This window comes from Tachyglossus aculeatus, chromosome 25, assembly GCF_015852505.1.
Source record: "Tachyglossus aculeatus isolate mTacAcu1 chromosome 25, mTacAcu1.pri, whole genome shotgun sequence".
Classification (NCBI taxonomy): Eukaryota; Metazoa; Chordata; class Mammalia; order Monotremata; family Tachyglossidae; genus Tachyglossus; species Tachyglossus aculeatus.
Window position 1 is genome coordinate 19,907,799 of NC_052090.1, and position 20,828 is coordinate 19,928,626.

The 20,828-nt window shown below is 40.7% G+C and overlaps 1 protein-coding gene and 1 non-coding gene across 7 annotated transcripts in view; both read right to left on the bottom strand.

Moving 5' to 3' along the window:
- Positions 1 to 20,828, bottom strand: part of ASPH (aspartate beta-hydroxylase) — a 106,471-nt gene that overhangs the window by 39,133 nt on the left and 46,510 nt on the right. For 3 of the 6 annotated variants that reach the window (XM_038766478.1, XM_038766475.1, XM_038766477.1), the window contains 5 exons: positions 20,728 to 20,766; positions 19,959 to 20,000; positions 17,597 to 17,638; positions 16,456 to 16,500; positions 5,635 to 5,676 (listed from right to left, as the gene is read on the bottom strand). In XM_038766478.1, the coding sequence (XP_038622406.1) occupies positions 5,635 to 5,676; positions 16,456 to 16,500; positions 17,597 to 17,638; positions 19,959 to 20,000; positions 20,728 to 20,766 (210 nt within the window). Of the gene's footprint in view, positions 1 to 5,634; positions 5,677 to 8,035; positions 9,863 to 16,455; positions 16,501 to 17,596; positions 17,639 to 19,958; positions 20,001 to 20,727; positions 20,767 to 20,828 lie in introns of those variants that run through there. The other 3 variants (XM_038766480.1, XM_038766476.1, XM_038766481.1) reach the window with 3 other exon arrangements.
- Positions 3,185 to 3,322, bottom strand: LOC119945592. The gene has a single exon (XR_005456255.1). It is a non-coding gene; the product is annotated as a small nucleolar RNA SNORA7 (small nucleolar RNA).

The window sequence follows — 20,828 nt, forward strand, 5'->3', positions numbered from 1 at the left end:
AGGCAGGCTGCTTTGTTCATTTGAGTAAAAATATCGAAACCTTTTTCAAAAATAGTGCATTATTGACCTTAAAGCAATAATGCGCAATCTGTCTCCTAGACATAATTTTTAAACATCACGGAATAAAAGCTGACCCAAATAGATAATATTTGCCATTATTTTTATATGTAATGCACAATTTATTTTCAGGCAAGCCTAAACCATATGTTTAGGGGCTTAACAGATGGCAAATACTTTTTGCTAGGATTTTGAACTTGTACACTGGGAATGGGAACAATTTATACAGTCAACACTTTAACAGACTAAAGCTTTGGACAAGTTTAATTAAAGGATGAGATAAAAGGAACACAAAGCAGGCTCATGGGAGGAAAAGGTAACTTCAATCTTGGCTGAATACATTATTTTATCCAGGCAATTTAAGGCCTACATGCAAATTAAATGGGACTTCAGAGTTTTATAACAAATCCCTTAAGCATTTGGTTTCCTCCTTGCTTGTTTTCAAGCTCAGTGTTAATAAAGCTTTAAACACCAAGGCAGAAGATTATGACTAACTTTTCTACTTAATGAAATATCACCATTAAAATGCCTTGAATATTTTATCCAGAAAACTGATAACCTAATCACTTTCAGAGGTTCGCTTTTCTATTACTATGAAACTTATGCTATGGAAGCACTGTTCTGAAAAAAATCGGTTTTTTTTCTTTAAGAAGATTAGAAGGGAGATGCCTAACACTAATAAGATTAACTCCTGTTGAGAACTCCTAAAATATTACACACACGTAAGACAATGTAAGAATAGACTTTAAGCTTGTTGGGGCCAAGAATGTGTCTACCAATCGTACTTACTGAGCACTTACTGTGTGCAGAGCCCTGTATTAAGAGCTTCAGAGAGTACAGTTAAAGTTGGTAGACAAGTTCCCAGCCCATAAGCTGTACTCTTCCAAGCACTTAGTACAGTGCTCTGCACACAGTAAGGGCTCAAGAAATATGATTGATTGGTTGATTTTTGACCCATTTGACTGTGTCAGGACTGGAATGGTTGGGGAATAGGCATTTCTATCCACTGCCATTTTCTTGTTTGATTCAAGTGGCATCATGCTTCCTGTTGACAAGGCAGATGCACACACACACACACACACACACATACACACAATGGGTTGTACATATTTACATGTGCATATTTACTACTTGTACATATTTACTATTCATTTTATTTTGTTAATATGTATTGTTTTGTTGTCTGTCTGCCCCTTCTAGACTGTGAGCCCGTTGTTGGGTAGGGACCATCTCTATATGTTCCCAACTTGTACTTCCCAAGTGCTTAGTTTAGTGCACTGCACACAGTAAGCACTCAATAAATACGATTGAATGAATGAATGGGGATTATTATATGAACACACTTTGAATTTCACACTTTGAAGTTAATTTAAAAGTATGCCCTTTCCCCACTTCTCTTTGCAACAGAAGACACATCTGGAAGCATATAGCTGAATTATCATCACATTTCTCAGGAAGAAGAAATAGTTTCCTTTGATCTTCCTTCTCACCACACACCCAATTTTAGCCATTAATGATTCAACAATCAATCAATCAATAGTATTTACTGAGGGCTTACTGTATGCAGAGCACTGTACTAAGCACTGGCAGCGTGGCTCAGTGGAAAGAGCACAGGCTTTGGAGTCAGAGATCATGGGTTCAAATCCCAGCTCTGCCAACTGTCAGCTGTGTGACTTTGGGCAAGTGACTTCACTTCTCTGTGCCTCAGTTACTTCATCTGTGAAATGGGGATTAAAACTGTGAACCCCCTGTGGGACAACTTGATCACCTTGTAACCTCCCCCAGCGCTTAGAACAGTGCTTTGCACATAGTAAGTGCTTAACAAATGTCATCATCATCACCATCACTAGGGAGAGTACAATATAATAAATACAGTCCCTGCCCACAACAAGTCAACAGTCTAGAGGGGGAGACAGACATTAATATAAATAAATAAATTACAGATGCGTACGCAAGGGCTGTGGGTTCCGCACTTATGCCCTACAGGGTCCTATATTGCTCAACTGTAGTGAGTTTCTCAAAGTACTCAAAACAAAGTACCACAAAACAAATATACTGCATTGAAATGCATATGGGATTTAGAGCAGCAGTTAATTTTGTAAGATGCCGCCTGAATCAAAGTGACAAGGAAAAAGAAGAAAATACTCAACAAAGTTCACTGGTCGTTGGGAAACTGTAATTTAGCATTCATGTTCCTTCCAGCCCTTTACTAAGTGAATGGCCTTAGTAATGTCATTACAGCACTAATATTGCAGTGTGAGCTCACAAGGAAGTCAGAGGTTCTTCGGGGAGTACGGCCAAACTGTGGCAATATATAATGCAACCTAAATTTTGATTTACAAATCATGATGCAAAGATGAGATGCACAATATGGGACCAATTACCTTGACCCGCTTCTACTTGGAAATTGTACTTAAAATCTGTTTAGATAAATCTTATGAGCATTAAAATTAGGTACAGAAGGCTCCAAACCAGAAAGTGGAACAACTCGAGCACTTTTAAACTGATTTACACCTGTTCAGTCAGTATTTATTGACTGTCTGACACCTCCTTGAATAACATGTTTTGAATAATGCCCAGGGCCTTCCAGGGGTGCCAAGGATAGTGTGTTCATCCCCTACTAACTGAAAACCTGTAATGCAAATACAAACTGTTCTGTAACCACACGTATTTTCATCAAGTGTGTTGGCTAGATTATGGTGACAGAATTAGGGGATTTTTTTTTTCTTACCATCAGGCTTCTGTCCCCCTAGATTGTAAGCTCCTAGGGCATGGATAGTGCCTACAAACTCTACTGTACTCTCCCAATATGTGTTCAGTAAATACTACTGATTAAGCACTTGGCTTCTGGTTGTTGTTTTTTTTTTCCTTCCTCTTGTGCCCTGCATTTCTCAACACACTTGTCTTGTGCTGTCGAGTTGTCTCCAACCCATAGTGATGCCATTGTTGTCTGTCTCCCACTTCTAGACTGTGAGCCCGCTGTTGGGTAGGGACTGTCTCTATGTGTTGCCGACTTGTACTTCCCAAGCGCTTAGTGCAGTGCTCTGCACACAGTAAGCGCTCAATAAATATAATTGATTGACTGACTCTCTCTTATGCTGCTGCTGGCCAGTATAGGTGAGTTTTGACTTGTAGCAGATTGCCTTCCAGTTGCTAGCCACTGCTCAAGCTAGGGATGGAATGGACAGGCCTCTGCTTGACTCTCCCTCCTGTAGACCAGACTGGTAGAGTACTGGAAACTCTGCAGGTGCGACCCTGAGAGGTCTCAACAGATTAGCTTTAGACATTGACCCGGGCCAACAAGGAAAGAAGAATGGGAAATTATAAATAATGAAGAACTTGCTGTTTGGGTGTTGAACATCTAAACTGAGGTTTTACTCTGGTAGTAACATGTCTCCCTCTCAAAATAAGTGACTTACCAAACAGCAGCATGGCCTAGTGGATGAAACGTGGGCCTGGAGTCAGAAGTACCTGGGTTCTAATCCTGGTTCTGCCACTTGTCTGCTGTGTGACCCTTGGGCAAGTCACTTAAATTCTCTGTGACTCAATTACCTCATCTGTAAAATGGGGATTAAGACTGAGCTCCCCATGTCAAACATGGACTGTGTCCAAACTGATTAAATGGATCTATCTTAGTACAGTGTAAGTGCTTAAATGCCTTAAAAAGTGAAATCATTAAAAAATTAGGAAAAGGGCAAAATAAATGTGCTTGTCAACCCAGCTCAAAAAACCTAACTATATTTGCTGGAAGCTGTTAATACATGCTGAGCCTATTTGAATTCACTAAAATTGCTGTAATTAAACTTCTCTCTAAATCAGACTTCTATAAGAGTCAGAGAACTCCTATAATTAACTTATCTGCAGAAGTAATCAGACAATAACTGCTGATGTATTTTAGGAACTAATAAAGCTACTGTAGCTACTGAACATAATGACTATAATAAATCTTTAACTGCCATTATCACATATCCTAATTTCACAGCTGCAAAAGGAAAAGAATGCTTTTAAAAGTTGTTTCCTGAGTTGGTGACAATGGGCTTGATATACTGATGTCCATGACCCAGATTGACCAGTCCAATAAAGTCTTTGGCCTTACTACCAGACAATACCAGTTTCAGGCCCAGGTCCTTGCCCCATCTCCCTTGCCCACTGCTATAAGAGGGGAAGGAGCATGCCCTAGTAGCTACAGCACAGACCCGGGAGTCAGAAGGACCTGGGTTCTAATCTGTCCTCTGCCACTTACCTGCTGTGTGATCGTGGACAAGTCACTTCACTGTGCCTCAGTTATCTCACCTGTAAAATGGGGATTGAGACTGTGTACCCTATATGGGACATGGACTGTGCCCAACTTGATTAGCTTACATCTACCCCAGCACTTCATATAGTGCCTGGTACATAGTAAGGACTTTAATGCCATGAAAGAAAAAAAAGGCACGCTGCTCAAGCAGTAGCATTTGTTGTGCAGTGCACTGTGCTGAGTGCTTGGGAGAGTGCAATGGAAATTAATAAACTTTGATCCTTACCCTCAAGAAGCTTACAGTCTAGCAATACTATCAGAAATATCCTCCAGGTCAGATGTACTTAAGGGATATTGCCCTTTCCCGTCTATCCCAGACCCCTCTCCTCAGACACCTTGATGATGCTTGATAGCAATCAATCAGGGCCAGACTTGGGGGATGCAGGTTTCATTTGGAGCTTTGAGTTTGTAGAGAGGGCTGGTGGAACACATTAGTTGTGTTATCTGGTCTGAAGGAAGTCATGGTGACATAACAGAAAATAATTCTGGGACTTGTAGTTCTAGAAACCTCCACTTTCTGTGGAACTTCACGCTTCATCCTTCCCATCTGACTGCCTGTAACAATCTTACAGTCTAAAGGGGGAGACAGACATTAATGTGAAAGTATAATCAGGTTGGACACAGTCCAACATGGGGCTAATACAACGTGAACTGACTTGCCAAAGGTCCCACGGCAGACAAATGGCACAGTCAGGGTTAGAAAGGTCCTTCTGACTCCCAAACCTGTTCACTATCCACCAGTTGATGCTACTTCACACACTGCTTTTGCTGTAGTTTCCATTATAAATATTAACAACCAAATTTGACTTGCTTCCCAGTGCCATCTGATGCACAATTAGCACATAAGAATTTTAAAAAGCAATATTTTTTGAATGAAAAAAGGTAAATAGACACACAAATTCTTACTATTCAAATTCATTACATGAACTGTAGTAGTTCAATATATGACAAAGGTAGCTATCACAAGCTTAGATGCAGAAAAATATCCAGGCTGTATACAAAGCTATTATGTTGCATCCCGCCTGAAGAAACAGACATTTTGAGATTCTTTTCAACGTTACGGTTCAATGATTCTATCTGTTGGGGAATTTTTTTAATTGCTTTAGTTTTGTCTTTGATTTCAAAAGCCCAATGTTTCTCAGGCACAAAGACCTCAAACCTTCTTTTCTGTACATTTGGATTGGGTAACACCAGGTAAAAGCACACCGCTGTAAACTCGAACAGTCACAAACCCCATTCAAATGACTTTGGTTTTATCTGCACTTTAAAAACAACCTCACCTTTTTCTTTTTGTTCAGAGACCGCTTCTTTCTGACTTGCATCTGAAAGGGGAAAATTGAGATAACATAAATAATTTGAAATTCAACACCCAGCATAATTAAACATGAAAGTTTTACTATTAGGCAAATGCAGACAATTAAGGATAAGGATGTAAAGAAAATTGAAATTTAAGTTACCAAATATAGATCTTCTATAAGGAGAAGCTATTTTTTAGGAATAGTAAATTTACTATGGGCCAAAGAGGTCAGGATTTGTATTATGATTGTAAAATTTACTAGCAAGGGATGGTGGAGCTAGAAGACCATACTGACTTCAAAGTAACAAAAATGTTATAATCCTCTGAAAACAGATCTATTTCTTTGGGTCATTTTAGATAAACTTGTGTGTATATATACATGAACACATACAGATCCTTTAATATAATATAATCTGAAAAACTATACCTACATTCTAGCCTTGTTTGGGGCATTACAACCATCAGTTACTATGATACTGGATACTACAACGATGAGGAAAAATGTTCTGTGTCCAAACTGAGGTTACCCTGTGCCTGTAATGTTTCTCTGGATTTTTTAAAAAATTACTACTTTAAATACTATTCAACAATGTTTTTATGCTATTTGTTAAGGATTTACTATGTGCCAGGCACTGTACTAAGCTCTGAGGTAGATACAAGTTATCAGGTTGGACACAGTTCATGTCCCACATGGGGCTCACAGTCTCAATCCTACTTTTACAGATGAAGTAACTGAGGACCAGAAAAGTGAAGTGACTTCCCCAAGGTCACACAGCAGACAAGTGGCAGAGCCAGGATTAGAACACTGGTCCTTCTGACTCCAGGCCCATGCTCTATCCACTAGACTATGCTGCTTCTCATGCTCTTTCTCTAGGGGTAAGTACTTTCTACTTTCAGGTGCCGACTCTTGTTCCTTTTCTTTCCAAGTGTTCGACCTCAAAATCCAGATTAATCTAGCCCAAACTTCTAACCAGACACAGAAATTTTTGGCATATGCAAAGCCTGAGAAAGAGCTAGAACATTAAGTACATAGACTTGGAGCTCCTGCGACTAAAAGCGAACAGTAAATACAGCAAGTTTTTCGCAAAATAATATTCTGGGCAAAATGTACAGACAATTCTCATTGTTTTCAACTGCTGTAGGGGCTGCCTCAAACTTCAAGTTCTAAATAAGTAGGACGATTTTGGTTTTAGCACAGAGTTTATCAAAACAAAGTCCTTATCTGCTGACACACCAAATATTATTTTAGAGATCAAATCTGATCATGCAGTGTTTTAAGTATTTAAAAACCCCTTTATGATCAGCACATCACCTCCTTGAGACCTTCCCATAGCCTTCATTTCCTATTCTCTCACTCCCTTCTCCATCATCCTTGCACTTGGATTTGCATCCTTTATTCACCCCTCCTGCAGCCCCACAGCACTTATAAATTATGGACATGTAAATATCAACACCTTTCTCCCCCTCTAGATTCTTATCTCATTGTGAGCAGTAAACATGTCTACCCACTCTGTTATTTTGTACTCCCCCAAGTGATTAGTTCAGTGTTCTGTACCCAGTAAGCACTCAATAAATACAACTGATTGTGTTACCTGCTTTGAAATTATTTTTCCAGCAAGAACACTTTCATGAGAAAGGGGTGACCTCACTTTCTCTTCCAAGCAGCACCAAAGGAAACAATCCATGTACAATGACATGCTATGTCAGAGCTCCTCAGAGCACACACACACTTTTCCTTTCCCAAACTTGCTCAGTCAAGGTCATTTTTACACAGGAGTTCTGAGGTGACTGAAATCGAAGCATAAGCAGGAGGAGGAGGAATTTTTCAATAGGTAATAGTGGATCTCCTGAGGGCCATGAATCTGGCACTTTTGTGCAATGGTAAGTCAGGTGGACCTGTCCCTTTAAGTCAATCACCAGCCAAGAGCCGTGTCCTTTCTGGAGATTAGGTTTCCACTCCTTTAAAATTCACCCATTGCCTGGCAATGTGGAAATCTGCTAGTCACCCTGCCCTCTGCACAGTTGTTTGTGAATGCTCTCTGCAGTGAGGAATTCCATTATCATTCTTTGCTTCGAAGGGGTATCATGTTAGGCAGTCATTCTATACCACTTCATCAGCAACTTCATGGTTGTGCGAGATTAACGGGCCTCAAATCAGATTCTTTTTCCTATTGACAACTAACAATAAAAATTAGTCCTTGAAGGTAACACACAGGATGCTTTAAAAAAAAAAGCCCAACAAAACCAAGTCCTGACACTTTTTGGGATTCAAATACACTTTTATTGCTCAGAATAATTAAGTAAGGTTACGCACCAAACAAGTTTTTTTTTCTGACAGACGCTCCTAAGAGATTTTCCCAAATAATGACAATGCAAAGACAGAGGTATTTTCCTGTGTTTATTGCAGCCAAACAACATTAAACAGAATATACATTTTTAAAATCTCATTGACCTTGCCTAGCTTGGCACACTTTTGTAAACATGAAGCTCGGAAAATCAGGTATTTAAAGAATGTAAATGTTCAAACTTTGACCACAGCATGATTCATAGTCAATCCCCAGCATTCTATAAATAGATGATCATTTACAAAAATGCAATAACATTTCCCTTCCCCATTCACCATCCTTATTTCATCCTCAAGTTTCCCTAAAAAATATGGCTTTATAAAAAGTAATGTTCTACAATTCCCAATCTGAATTGAGACTGTTATCCACATAATTGTCTCAGATCCACATGACCAATATCACAGCTTTAAAGGATTATTGCTTTTCTGACCAATTTCTCACTTGGGTCGATTCTCTAACGTGCTTAACATGCAGAGCTCATCTTGAAATAAAACCTCTGCACTCTATATGATGAAAGAGAGCAGGGTTTCCCCTGTTCACAATTCCATAATAGCAGTAAGTAAAAACTTAACCTCACGGCAGTTGCAAAATTGAAAGATGTTCACCTAAACTAAAACACCACCATTTTTATGGCTTTCTCACTGATGTCTCTCTCTGACTGGAGGCTTGACCTCCTCATTTCCTAGCAGATAAAGCAATATTTTCACCACAGCAACTAATTCTGAACCCAAACCCAAAACAAATTTGCTCCAGGTGAGAAAAAAACGGCTCATATTTTGTGTAACAGCAGCATGCAACAAACAGACTACACACTAAGTTTATAACTCATTCTCACCAAGTCCAAACAGCAGGTCAGGTTTGACTATATGTCCTTTCAGTTACAACCATGAACCTAGCAATTCTGGAAAATTCTAATCTGCCAAAGGCAAATGGGTTTTCGTTAACACCCCACCCATTTACGGTACCTCAATTTCTAGGATTCAAGCTGCTGTTAAATTGCAGCTGATGTACTCTGTACAGTGTTTCCAATGGGTTTTCTCACCAAATCCAGCTTCCACTTTCCCTGTATCTTGCAGGCAGAGAATTGAAGCCTTTGTCTCCTACAGACAAAGCAGTCACTCATGGCTAAGAAACTGCAAGTTGCATATTAAGTATCTCTTTAAAAAAATCACTCCTAATTTGTTAAATTAAACAAGTATGCTTGGAACCATCCCCCACACAAAACAAAACCTTCAACAGAACACTTGAAGTCAATGTAGTAACTACTGGTTTAAAAAAAAATCAGTGCAGATAAAGGTCAAAAACTTCACAGCTCACAAAGGCTCTGCTTAGTGTTTCTAATTAAGAATGCTGACCCCCAAATTCCTTTAGCAAGTACCCAAAAATGGTTTTAAAAGACATAAGCTTAAAAATAGGGCTCTACCAAAACTTTATCAAATTTCACTGCTAAGTACTGGCAACAAAAAAATATATTAAAATCTGAAAAATCAATTGCTGCTACATTATAAATATAATAACATCTGCTTGAAAACCACATAAAGATGCATGTAAGAAACAGCGGTGTCACAAACTGGGAAAAAGAGAGAAAACTATGGATGTACTGCATTTAACACCCCTCCCCGCAAAAAAAAAAAAAATACAGGAATGTAAAAGTAACATCTAAAATGCTTAAAAAAAATTCCAAGTGATCTAAAATGACAGTTGGCTACAACCCATTTCTTATATCTTAGTGTTCTTCCCCCAAGATCCTGAACTCCTCAGTAATTACATCACAAGATCTATTACAACCATCTGCTCCCCTTGTGTAGCGTATGATTAGGGCTGGTCGTCCTGCAGTAGGGAGAGTCTTTGTGAAGCTTTAAGTATCTGCAAAAATAAGGGAGATCTAAATTAAAGGACCAGACAAAAACTGCATAATCACTTCAATTAAAAAAAAAAAAATCAGTGGTAATTTTTTTTTAAAAAAGCAACTCTGTAACAACCTAGATAACTGGAGATGTCTTTCAAGGGGCTCATTTGGGCATACTTACAAAGTTGCCAGCACATTGAGTTATTTGCAGAGAAAATTAGAGCTACATCACAAGGGGGCTAGAAATGAGCTAGACCATTTCTGTCCACTAGTGAAGGGCAGCACCGGTATTTGATTTTTCAGCAGTGATTTTCACCGCTGGCAAAAACGTACTCATCATAAATGGAAAAAAAAAAAATCTCCCTTCTGACCACTAAAGACTTTTACAAAAGATTGAAAAAGCTAAGTGTAACAATTGTGGTTTGTAACCCCATTATTTCACCTTCAGAGTCTTATCTCAGAAATGCTGTTGATACTTTAAGCATAAAAATCCACTTACGATAGGGTGGCTTTATCAGAGTCCACAAAACTTCACCTGGTCAAACTGCAGAACATGCTGGGTTCCTGATTCATTTCCATCTCTTTGATCAACAGACAAAGCATGCTTTTTTCTTGGCTCTTCCCTCTCCATCCACAAAACCCTAACCAGGGGTTTCACCCAGTACCTTGGAAACCCTTGGATGCTCAATTCAAGTTGTTTGATGGTCGCAACAGAGTCACACCACTGGTTAGATTGGGCCATCAAACTGGCAAACTGTGGCTTTCCCCTTTGGCTGTGAGCCCCATATGGGGCTGGGACTGTCCAATCTGATTATTTTCTGTCTACTCCAGTGCTTAAGACAGTACTTGGCACATTGTAAACCCTTAAATGCTACACTTATTATTATATTACCTTATAATTCTGCCTTGAAGCCAAGAATACTATGGATCACAGCACACATCTCCTAACCAATTAATTCCCCCCATAAGGATGAGGGAAAAATAATGAATTTTCTTAGCAATAATTGTCACAGGTAGTTATTTTTTTGCAGTAACTGTTAGCTCTGACACCTCTCTAAATTAAAAGAACTGGTAAATTTAATTGCACTTCAAAGATATCAAAGTGCGAAGATACATTCCATTGAGACTTCTGTAAGAACACAACAGTGTACAAGATGCCATACTGCATCAGCTCAGCAGCCAAACTGGGCTAGTACTCTGGGCCAGAACCAGTGCCACAGGATGCTCCCAACAGCAGAATGATGGTTACCTCCTTCCAGCCTTGCTCGGAGACAGGAATTGACCTTTGAACAGCCCAATTTTACTTTGTCCTAGATTCCCTGGCCATGGGTGCAGGGTGTTTCATTTAAATCCTAGACTGGGAGCCCCATGTGAAACAGGGACTGTTTCTGGCCTGATTAATTTGTATCTACCCCAGCGCTTAGAATGGTGCTTAACACGTAGGAAGTGCTTAACAAATACCACCACTATAAGTCCTTCTGGGTCTTTCCATGCTTCCACTTTCCCTTCCCCAAATCCATCCCTCCTCTGTGGATTTTTCCCAATTCTCTTTGAATCTAGCCAGATTTCTGACCTTCCCTTATACCCCACCATTGATCTTTAAGAGTTCTGGAGAGTGACAACTTCCTACGTATTTCCCCAGTGAGCGGTGGAGCACAGATCATCACTGCTGCTGGCGTGGCCAATCTCTGCAGCTCCAGGGGGATGCCTGGAAATGTGTCCCTGGAGCTGTCAGGAGGAACAAGTCATCTATCTTTTCCCTTCTAAATCAGGCTGACTCATCAAGATACCCTCTTCCTGCTCTCCAGAGCCATCTTTGACACAGTGGCCACAATCTTATCCTGGGACTTCCCTGTGACAGCTTAGTTGAAGAATGCCAACTTGGGGCTGTTACTCAATTTTATCTTTTTGCTTTGGCCTTGAATCATGCTTTGCCTACAAAATGGTTGGCTAGGTGTCAAGAACCCATAAGGACATGGAAAGAATTCTGAGCTCAGTTTCAAAATTGCATTAACACACAAATCTCTTATGGGCTCTGTTCTTGACAAGGAGATGGATCTGTTGAAAAACTGAGACAACGGTTAGGGTCAGGAGGACCAGCCCCCAAGGCTCCTGCCCTGGAGAGGCCTCAATGGAATGAGAGATACTCATGCAGTGCTGCTTTTCCATCCACAACGCAGGAGCAAAATGGCCAGCCTGGTCTGACATGGTGGAAGCCTTCCTATTCCTGTCAATAATTTGCTGAATGACAAGAAAGAGGAGGAAGGGGGGTAGCGGGGAGGAAGAGAAGGAAGAAAAAAAAGGGGTGGAGAGGAGGAGCGAGAGAGCGAAGCTAGAGGAAGGGGAGGAAGAGAACAGTGTTCCCGACTGGAGAATAAGCTCCTGGTCAGCCCAAACTTTGGAGCTTTTTCATTCCCTTCCTCAGTGACCTAGCCTTTCTCTGGAATATGGCAAGCACGGCCTCTGAGTGCAAACGCTGACTGTTTTGCCATCTTTGTGGTCTCAAGCCCTAAGAAGTGTGGCTCATTCTATTCAGTGCCTCAGTGTATTTCAAGCAAGAATGCAAAATAATTCTGGTGAAAGTTTAAATGACTCTTTGCTGCACCACTAAACTTTGCACTTCAGCAGTAGATACCAATGGAAACATTAGACAACCTCAGGAATGGGAGCTCCCTGCTGCAAACCTTCAATCTGACCAACCAGCGGGCTCAGGAGAGAGCTCTGGCCATCTGGCAATCCTCAGCCACTTGGTGGTTCCAGACAACACTGAAGAAGCAAAGCTTTTCAAAGGCTACTAACGCAGTGTCCTCTAAAAAAATTCTACATGATAACTAGGAGCCTCTGTGAGACATTCTTGAGGCATGAGATAAGAAGTTAACTTAGCTAACCTTGAATTTATCAGACACCCAGAATTTCATGTTCCTTCAAATTGTATGCACTTTTTTTTCTGGTTTGAACAAAATTACTTTTTCTCCCTTAACAAATTATAAATGCTGAAAAATTAAAGAGCTTAAGTCAAACAAAAACAGAATACTTAACTCAGCAATTTTCTGATGTCAGAGGTCAGGGAAAGGACTGTAAATTTTGAGTGATAATTTATTTGCAATGTCCCTGATGTAATGCCTTGTTAATAATCCTGGCCCTCTTGGAAAAATCTTCACTATCCTTGGAGAAGGAGGGATGTCAGAACAGAACAAGCCATTAATCTCTCCTTGACACGTTGGGACAACTTTCATCATCAAAATGCTCACAGACCTTCTGCCAAAGTTCCCAAACAAAACGATATAGGAACGCTCTTGGGTTTGGGAACTGAGCCGGTCTCTTGGCTGAGGGGCACATGGAGTTCTTGCCATTGGCCTCCTGGCAGCAGAACCTGACCTGGCGTCAGGGGGGAGCTGAGGTCAGCCGGGGCTTTTGGAGGGACTCGCCTACGAGGCTGGGGAGGAAGTAGTTTCAGCAGCTGTTCCTGCGTCTGGGCCCCGACTACGGGGAGCTCCTCCCAGGGGCCTGGGAGAGGGGGAATCACACCACTGGAAAGCCTGGGGCCAGGACTGCAAGGCTGACCAACAGATTGGGCGTTCTGGACACAAGGAGAGGGGAGGGAAAGAGCCTGGGAAGGACAGGGACTTACTGAACAGAAGTTGGGGACACACGGAAAACAGGTTAGTGCAAGCATGTCCCACCCTTTCTCCTGGTATATGTGGGAAAATAGCCAGATCAACCACAACCGAAAAAAAAAAAAAAACCAGACGGTACAAAGACCTCACAGTAATAGCACTCTGACAAGGGAAATGAGAAACTGGGGAGTTAAACCCTGAAAACGAGTGATGCACACGTGCTCTGCCTTTTCCATGGGACCATAAAAGTATGTGCCACGAATCTCAAACATCACATGGATTTCTTCTATCTGAAAACTTGATGATAGCTATCATTTCGGTCCATAATGCCAATACAGTACAAGTACTTCCATCCTACTTATCCACTCTCTTCAACCCCTCCCAGTAGGCTCAGACTCAATTCTCAAGCTAACCTATTCGTTGTGCCTCATTCTTAACTCTCCCCACCCAAATCTCTTGCTCACATTCTCCCCTACATCTGAAATTCCCTCCCAATTCATAGCCAACAGACCACAGCTCTCCCCATTTTTAAAGCCCTTCTAAAGTCACATCTCCTCCAGGAGGCTGCCCCAGATTGATCTCTATTCTTTCCCACTTTATGCCCCCACAACTGCCAGTTCAGCCACCCTGTGCCAATTAAGCCCTCACAACTACATAGCACTTATGAAAATATCTTCTATACTCTATTATTTCTTCCTACATGTACTTCATATTAAGTGTCTACCTCCTCCATTAGGTTACATTCTACTATACTCTTCCAAGCGTTTAGTACAGTCTCTGCACAAAATAGGTGCCCTATAACTGTGATTGATTTAAGTCTGAAACAAGAAGTATTGGTTCTAATACATGAAATTATTACATATGGCATGATGGATTCCAAAGCAGAAGCTCCTAATCTTAAACAAGGGAAAGCAAAGCCACTGGTAAATCAATGAAAATCAATGACCCCCTTCTGCCAGACTTTGTCTGGACACAGTGTCTCTTTTCAGCACCTCATAAATAAGACGTATGAAAACCAGGCCTGCAGTACCCAAACCATGGCGGACTAACAGAAGAAACCAGTGTGGTGAGGAGGGCCGGGCTGGTAGTTGAGTGCCATCAAAGAGAGGAAGGAGGGGAATGTAGTTGCTACAGGTGTCTTTCACCTTATCTCAAGACCACACCCCACTTCCATTCTCCCAATCCTTCTCCTTTCTGGGCCATCTATGCAGTTGGATGTTCAGCCCATCCTTAGCCCCACAGCGCTTATGTCCATATTCCAAATATTCATATTTTAATGTCTGTCTCTCCACTCTATTCACTGCGGGCAGGGAACACGTCTACCAACTCTGCGTTGCACGCTCCCCATTGCTTCATACAGTGTTCTGCACACAATAAGAGGTCAATAAATACCACTGATTGATTGATTCTGAAATTCTACCACCTCCAGGGAATGTTTCCTGATTAGAGCACAAGCTTAATAGATGCCATAATTATATTATTACTACTGTTATGCATGTCTCTTTTCCCCAGGCTACATCTGCTCAACTATCATCTCAGCACAACTTCAGGACTTGGGTACAATCTCCCATTGCATTTCTTCACACACAGTAAGCGCTTAACAAATACCATCATTATTATACACTAGTAAACGCTTCCTCCTGTTTGACATTTATTATGTGTTTACCTCCTTAATTACGCTTCCTCTGGACACGGACCATATTACACAGCCCCAAGTGCTTAGAACAGTGCTCTGCTCAGAGTATGTAGTCAATAAATGTCTGCTTCCAAACATCACATCTCCTCCAAATAAATACTATCACTCCTCCTCCCTGACCAAGCCCTCATTTCCCTTACCCACCAATCTCTCTGCGACAACTCTGAACTTGACTGCGAACCCCTTAAGCACTTGGATATTCACCCAGCCCCTCAAGATTTATGTAAATATCCTTATACTCCATTTCACCTATCCATAATTTATTTCATGTCTGTCTCCACTGGTAGATTGTAAGTTCCTTTTGGGCAGAGAAAGCGCCAACTCTATACTGTCCTTTCCCTAGTGCTTAGTAGACTGTCTGGCACATAAGTGCGCAATAAATACCGCTGAGTGATTGACTGATTGATTGATTGATTGACAGCATGAGAGCACACAGCCACTTCATCAACTCCCGGGACTGAAAATGCAGATTATTATTTCTGGGGTACTAAGTGTAAAAGAAAAGCTGCCTGGAAAACTGGAAAGGTTAGGAACACATCAAGAATGGGCCAGAGATGAGCCTCTTGGGAGCAGCATCTCATGACAATCCCACCCCCAGTTGCCATCCTTCTTCTCCTCCCCACCTGCTGCCTCAGCAGAATTAAATACCTTATTCTCCACCTGCTGAAATTTGGGCTCATTACATGAAAAATGGGGGGGGGGGGGCTTTCTTAACCAAGTAACATTTTTACTTCAGGTACATGAAAGCAGATTAGCTTCAAACCCGTTTTATAAGTACGTAAAAAGGCAACAATGAGCCTGATGAGTCTACGGAGGGAAATGTGAATTATAAGGCTCCTGGTGGAAAGTAACGTACTGGGCACCAATTACAGTGCTGCTTACATGTTACATCAAGTCCTACAGTAATGGAAAAAGGACTCAGCATTTAATGCATTCTGCTTTTATAAATCAGTTTTTAATAAGCAATGATTTATTACACCACTTTTCCTCTGCTCCCTCCATGATCCTTCATGAAGTCAAAACCTTGTGTCTTTGTGAATTCACCTGACTGACACAATCATCCGATGGTACTTAATTATTCTGTGGAATTGATATGTTGCTTTCTAAATGCCTGCCGCAAAGGCTGGTTTCCATTTGTTGCACTCAATTAACTGGAATTGGAATTCAGATTTTTAATTTCAGGGACCTGTACTGAAATTCCATTTGTTGTTCTTGAACTTATTCCCCCAGGACTACAAAATTATAATTCAATTCAAGATTAAATAAGTGGCATAGAAACAAATTGCATTTATCGTACCTGCTGGTTCTTCCTGTTGTTCTTTTACAGGGGCTACATTTCCTTCTAAAATGAAAAAATAAAAATCACTTTGTCACATCTTATTGGCTACCATTTAATACATTTTCAGAAATGGACATTTGGGTTTGCCTACTAGATGGGGGCTTATATTTCCAAAAAGACAATAGCAGCGTGTAATAGCCTTTAGGAAGTGTATTAAGTGACTTAACACTGAGAGCTTTAACTTCACCAATAGAGTTAAGTTCTAGTCCCACTGACTCTTAGGAAACTAGTTCATTTCCCTGTAAAAATGGGAATAACACACCTTCGGGATCATTTTGGGGACAAGTGGGAATTACTTTTAAAGGGTACTCACTCCTGGGAAAAATCAAGCATTCAACATCCAGGCTGAAAGAAAACTTGGGAGGTAAGAAAAATGTTCATCTCTGGCAAAAAGTAGGCATACCAGGGGTCATAAGTGCTAAGAAGAGCCTACCTTACTGTTAGAGAGGACCTCTAATTTAGGCCTTTTAGACTGACAGGCTCTATTAAAGGCCAGGGATCCCAAAGGAATCAACGGCAGCATAACGTCAATCAATCAATGGAATTTACTGACTATTTATTGTGTGTAGAGCACTGTACTAAGCGCTTGGGAGAGTACAATATAACAGAGATGGTAGACACGTTTCCTGCCAAGGGGTTGGAGTAGGCTCCCAAGGCAACAGGAAACCCAGTGAATTCTGTGGGGGTCTTTGTTAAGATGCATAGCCTATTGCGATTAGGCTACTGCACCAGGACAGCATGTCTCAATGCTAGGCTGGTACTTTTTCCAACCATCTTTCTGAGTTTTAAGGGAACCTGCATAAAATCATCTCACTAAGCTCACTTCCCCCCATGCCCCGGTTACTGGCTTATATTGCTAGGTTATCTGGCAAAAGAGTAAGGGGAAACCTCTATAAGCAGGGTATGTTGCTTTTAATAATCACCTTCATGGCCCGCTTATTGGGTAAAGAAATGGATCTTGTAGAAAAATATGGATTTTAAAACTGATTAATGTTTTTCTTCAACAAAATTTCATATTTCCAGAGTTGGTAGATTGATAGGCATCCCTCAAAGCCCTAAATATTTTACATGGAAAAAAATGCCCTAAAAATGAACTTACCCACAGAAATAATGCTTAACTCCTCTGCTTCTAAAGGAATACCTAAAAGGAAGCAGACATGTAAGTCAGCTAAAAGTTTTCCTTCTAAAATTCTCTCAGAACTGGAATTTTGCTAATCATATAAATAAGTGATAATGGACACTGCAATAACTTTTCCTTACTTAAAACCCTTTCCAGGACAAAATAAGCATCTTCATTCTTAAGCTAATATCTAACAGATCTCAAAGAGGTTTTATTAAACTAGGGCAAAGTAGTGGTCTTCCGCTATAGACTGTAAACTCCTTGATAGGAGGGATAATGTCTACTAATTCTCTTGTACTTAGTATAGTGCTGTGAACACATCTGGAGCTCAAAAAAATTCTTGATTGATTGGTAGACTCAGTTATGACTAGAATGCAGCAGCAACAAAATTAAAGAACACCTCCAACAATGTGCATGTATCTAGTTTCACCTCCTGGTGATATCAGAAGGAAGACTTGTACTAGGGGGCAAAAAAATGTAAACTCTATATATTACATGGGATTCTGCAAGAATGGAACCCCCATTTTAGAGGAGAATGCAGTGTACAGCATTTACTAAGTGCTTTATATGTGTTAAGCATTGGGATAAATGAGTGGATCAAATATATCTATATAATGGTGGAAATGACACATGCTGAATCCAAAGCCACACAATAAAAATGTAGCCTAAAAATCAGGGTTCTAGTCTGTAAACTCCTCTAATCTACAAGATATTTGTGGGTAGGGATCATTGTATTGTACTCTCCCAAGCACTCAGGACAGTGTTTGAACACAATAAATGCTCAATAAACACCACTGATGGATTGACTGAACCGTGGTTTAGTGCAAAGAGCACGGATTTGGGAGTCAGAGGTCGTGAGTTCTAACCCAGGCTCCGCCACTTCTTATCAGCTGTGTGACTTCGGGCAAGTCACTTAACTTCTCTGGGCCTCAATTACCTCATCTGTAAAATGGGGATTAGGACTGTGAGCCCTACGTGGGACAACCTGATTACCTTGTATCTACTCCAGTGCATAGAACAGTGCTTGGCACTTAACAAATACCATCATTATTATTAATGTCCGCCTGATACACCACCTGCCTACTTTATTCTTAATCAATTAAATGACCCAAGTTTACAAAGTCACACTCACGGACAGTAATACTGCTCTTAGTGGGGTCTTATTTTCCTGAGCCCCTTTAAATCTTCAGATGGCAAACTCTTAACAGAACTTGAAATTTTCTGAACTATTTAGTGCACAACAAACAGCAAACATGACCAAGGAGTTACACATATATTATTATTATTACTATTATTACAACTATAACAATTACACTTTCTGGTACTGGGACAACAGCTCTGTTCCTCAGGTCCTGGAGGGAGGGAGAACTTGAACTGCTGAGCAAGCCTGTCTGACTAGCAGAGACCACGCAGGCTGCTGCTGATGACTGTGGAGAAGCCCATCATGTTTTCGTTAGGATGGGACTGGAGTTATGCTGGATTTAGGGATTGTCCCAAGTGGCTAATTCACACATTTCTCCCTTTTTGCCGGGGGATAAACATAGGACCGAGAAATAAGTTATCACAAGCTTGTGATTTGATGAAGCTTACATTCATCAATGTAATTTGGACTGATATCCAAAAAACACAAGTATTCCACAGTTTGCCTTGGAGGAGTAAGCACCATGGAACATAATGAACCTACCCTCACAGGGTTCAGGAATCGCTAATTCAAATTGGAAAAAACTTTGGGAAAAACCCAGGATACCCCTTTCCTCTCTTGCCTACCAACCTGTTTGGACTACCTTCTTTTTCGTTTTTGGTAGCCTTTTGTCCCTAATGTTTCTGGCCTGCTCTCGGCCTCCAAAGCTGCTCCGAGGCCATCTCAGAGATCAGAGATCAACGTATGCACGTAATCTTAACAGAATGGAAGACCACGGGTGAGGCTACTATTGTCTCCAATAGTGGCATCCACTGCTTTGAGATGTTAGGAGATGATTGCCTTCCTTGACACACATTTTAAAGATTAGAGGCACAATCTAACCATCGCTAAATTTCTTTCCAGTATTTGCTCATGAATTTCTCCCCCAGGCTAACCACCTTGAACAATCCATGTCTATGCATGCTCTAAGCACATGAAGGCAGAATGACAAGAGATGCACATAGATATTACCAAAACAAATAAGCCCATTCAGGCAGAAAAAGAATCAGTAGTATTTATGAAGTATGCCTATACAATTATTTTAAGTCATTGGCTTACTTCCTGCCAAGTTTACTTTCCAATGAGATTGGCCAATTTTAGAACTAATAATATACACCTTGCCCCTGTGCGGTGAGAGCTAATGTGGAAAATACAATTTACCTGTAATTTCTTCTGCTTCCACTGTTTCTAGTGTTTCATAGGCTAGGAGATAAAGAAAAACATTTCACCTATCATATCTGTAGCTTCATTGTAAAACTGAAAATCTTTTAATGCAATTAATTCAGACCCTTAGAGAGCCACTTGACTGCTCACCTAGGGCAGTCAGTCTCCAGAGGAAGACACGTGGCTTCCCTAAATTCCACGCTTCTCGTCAATCTGCCCAGGCTAACTTTGTCCATTTCTGCTACAGTCTATCATATATGCCCACCTTTTTCTTTTGTCCCTGAAGCCTTCTCCTTGTTACCTAAATAACAAGCAGCATGGCTTAGTGGATAGAGCACAAGCCTGGGAGTCAGAAGGACATGGGTTCTAATCCTGACCCTGCCACTTGTCTGCTGTGACCTTGGGCAAGTCATTTACCTTCTGTATGCCTCAGTTAACACATCTGCAAAATGAGGATTAAGACAGAGAGCCCCATGTGGGACAAGGGCTGTGTCCAACCTGACTACCTTGTATCCACCTCAGTGCTTAATACCACTAAAAAAAAAAGCCTGTCAATAGTAAGATGAGCTTATCTAATGGATGCTTGTATTATCAGCAATCTTGAAAACAAGAAATGAATGGCTCCATATTCAGCCTACAATGAAGAAAATTGCTTCAAACACGGTTAGGCCTAACTGTATTGGTTGTTTTTTGAAAATGAATCTAAAGTTTTATTTTGAAAATGGCCCTCTTCATATATATATATATAGTTCAATTGAGTTTTTACCTCTATCGTCTGTCTGAGTTGACTCTTCATGTTCTGATTCTACAAGCACAAAAATAGTTTGCATTTTGAATTAATAAAATCACATCGTTTCGCTTATTCCC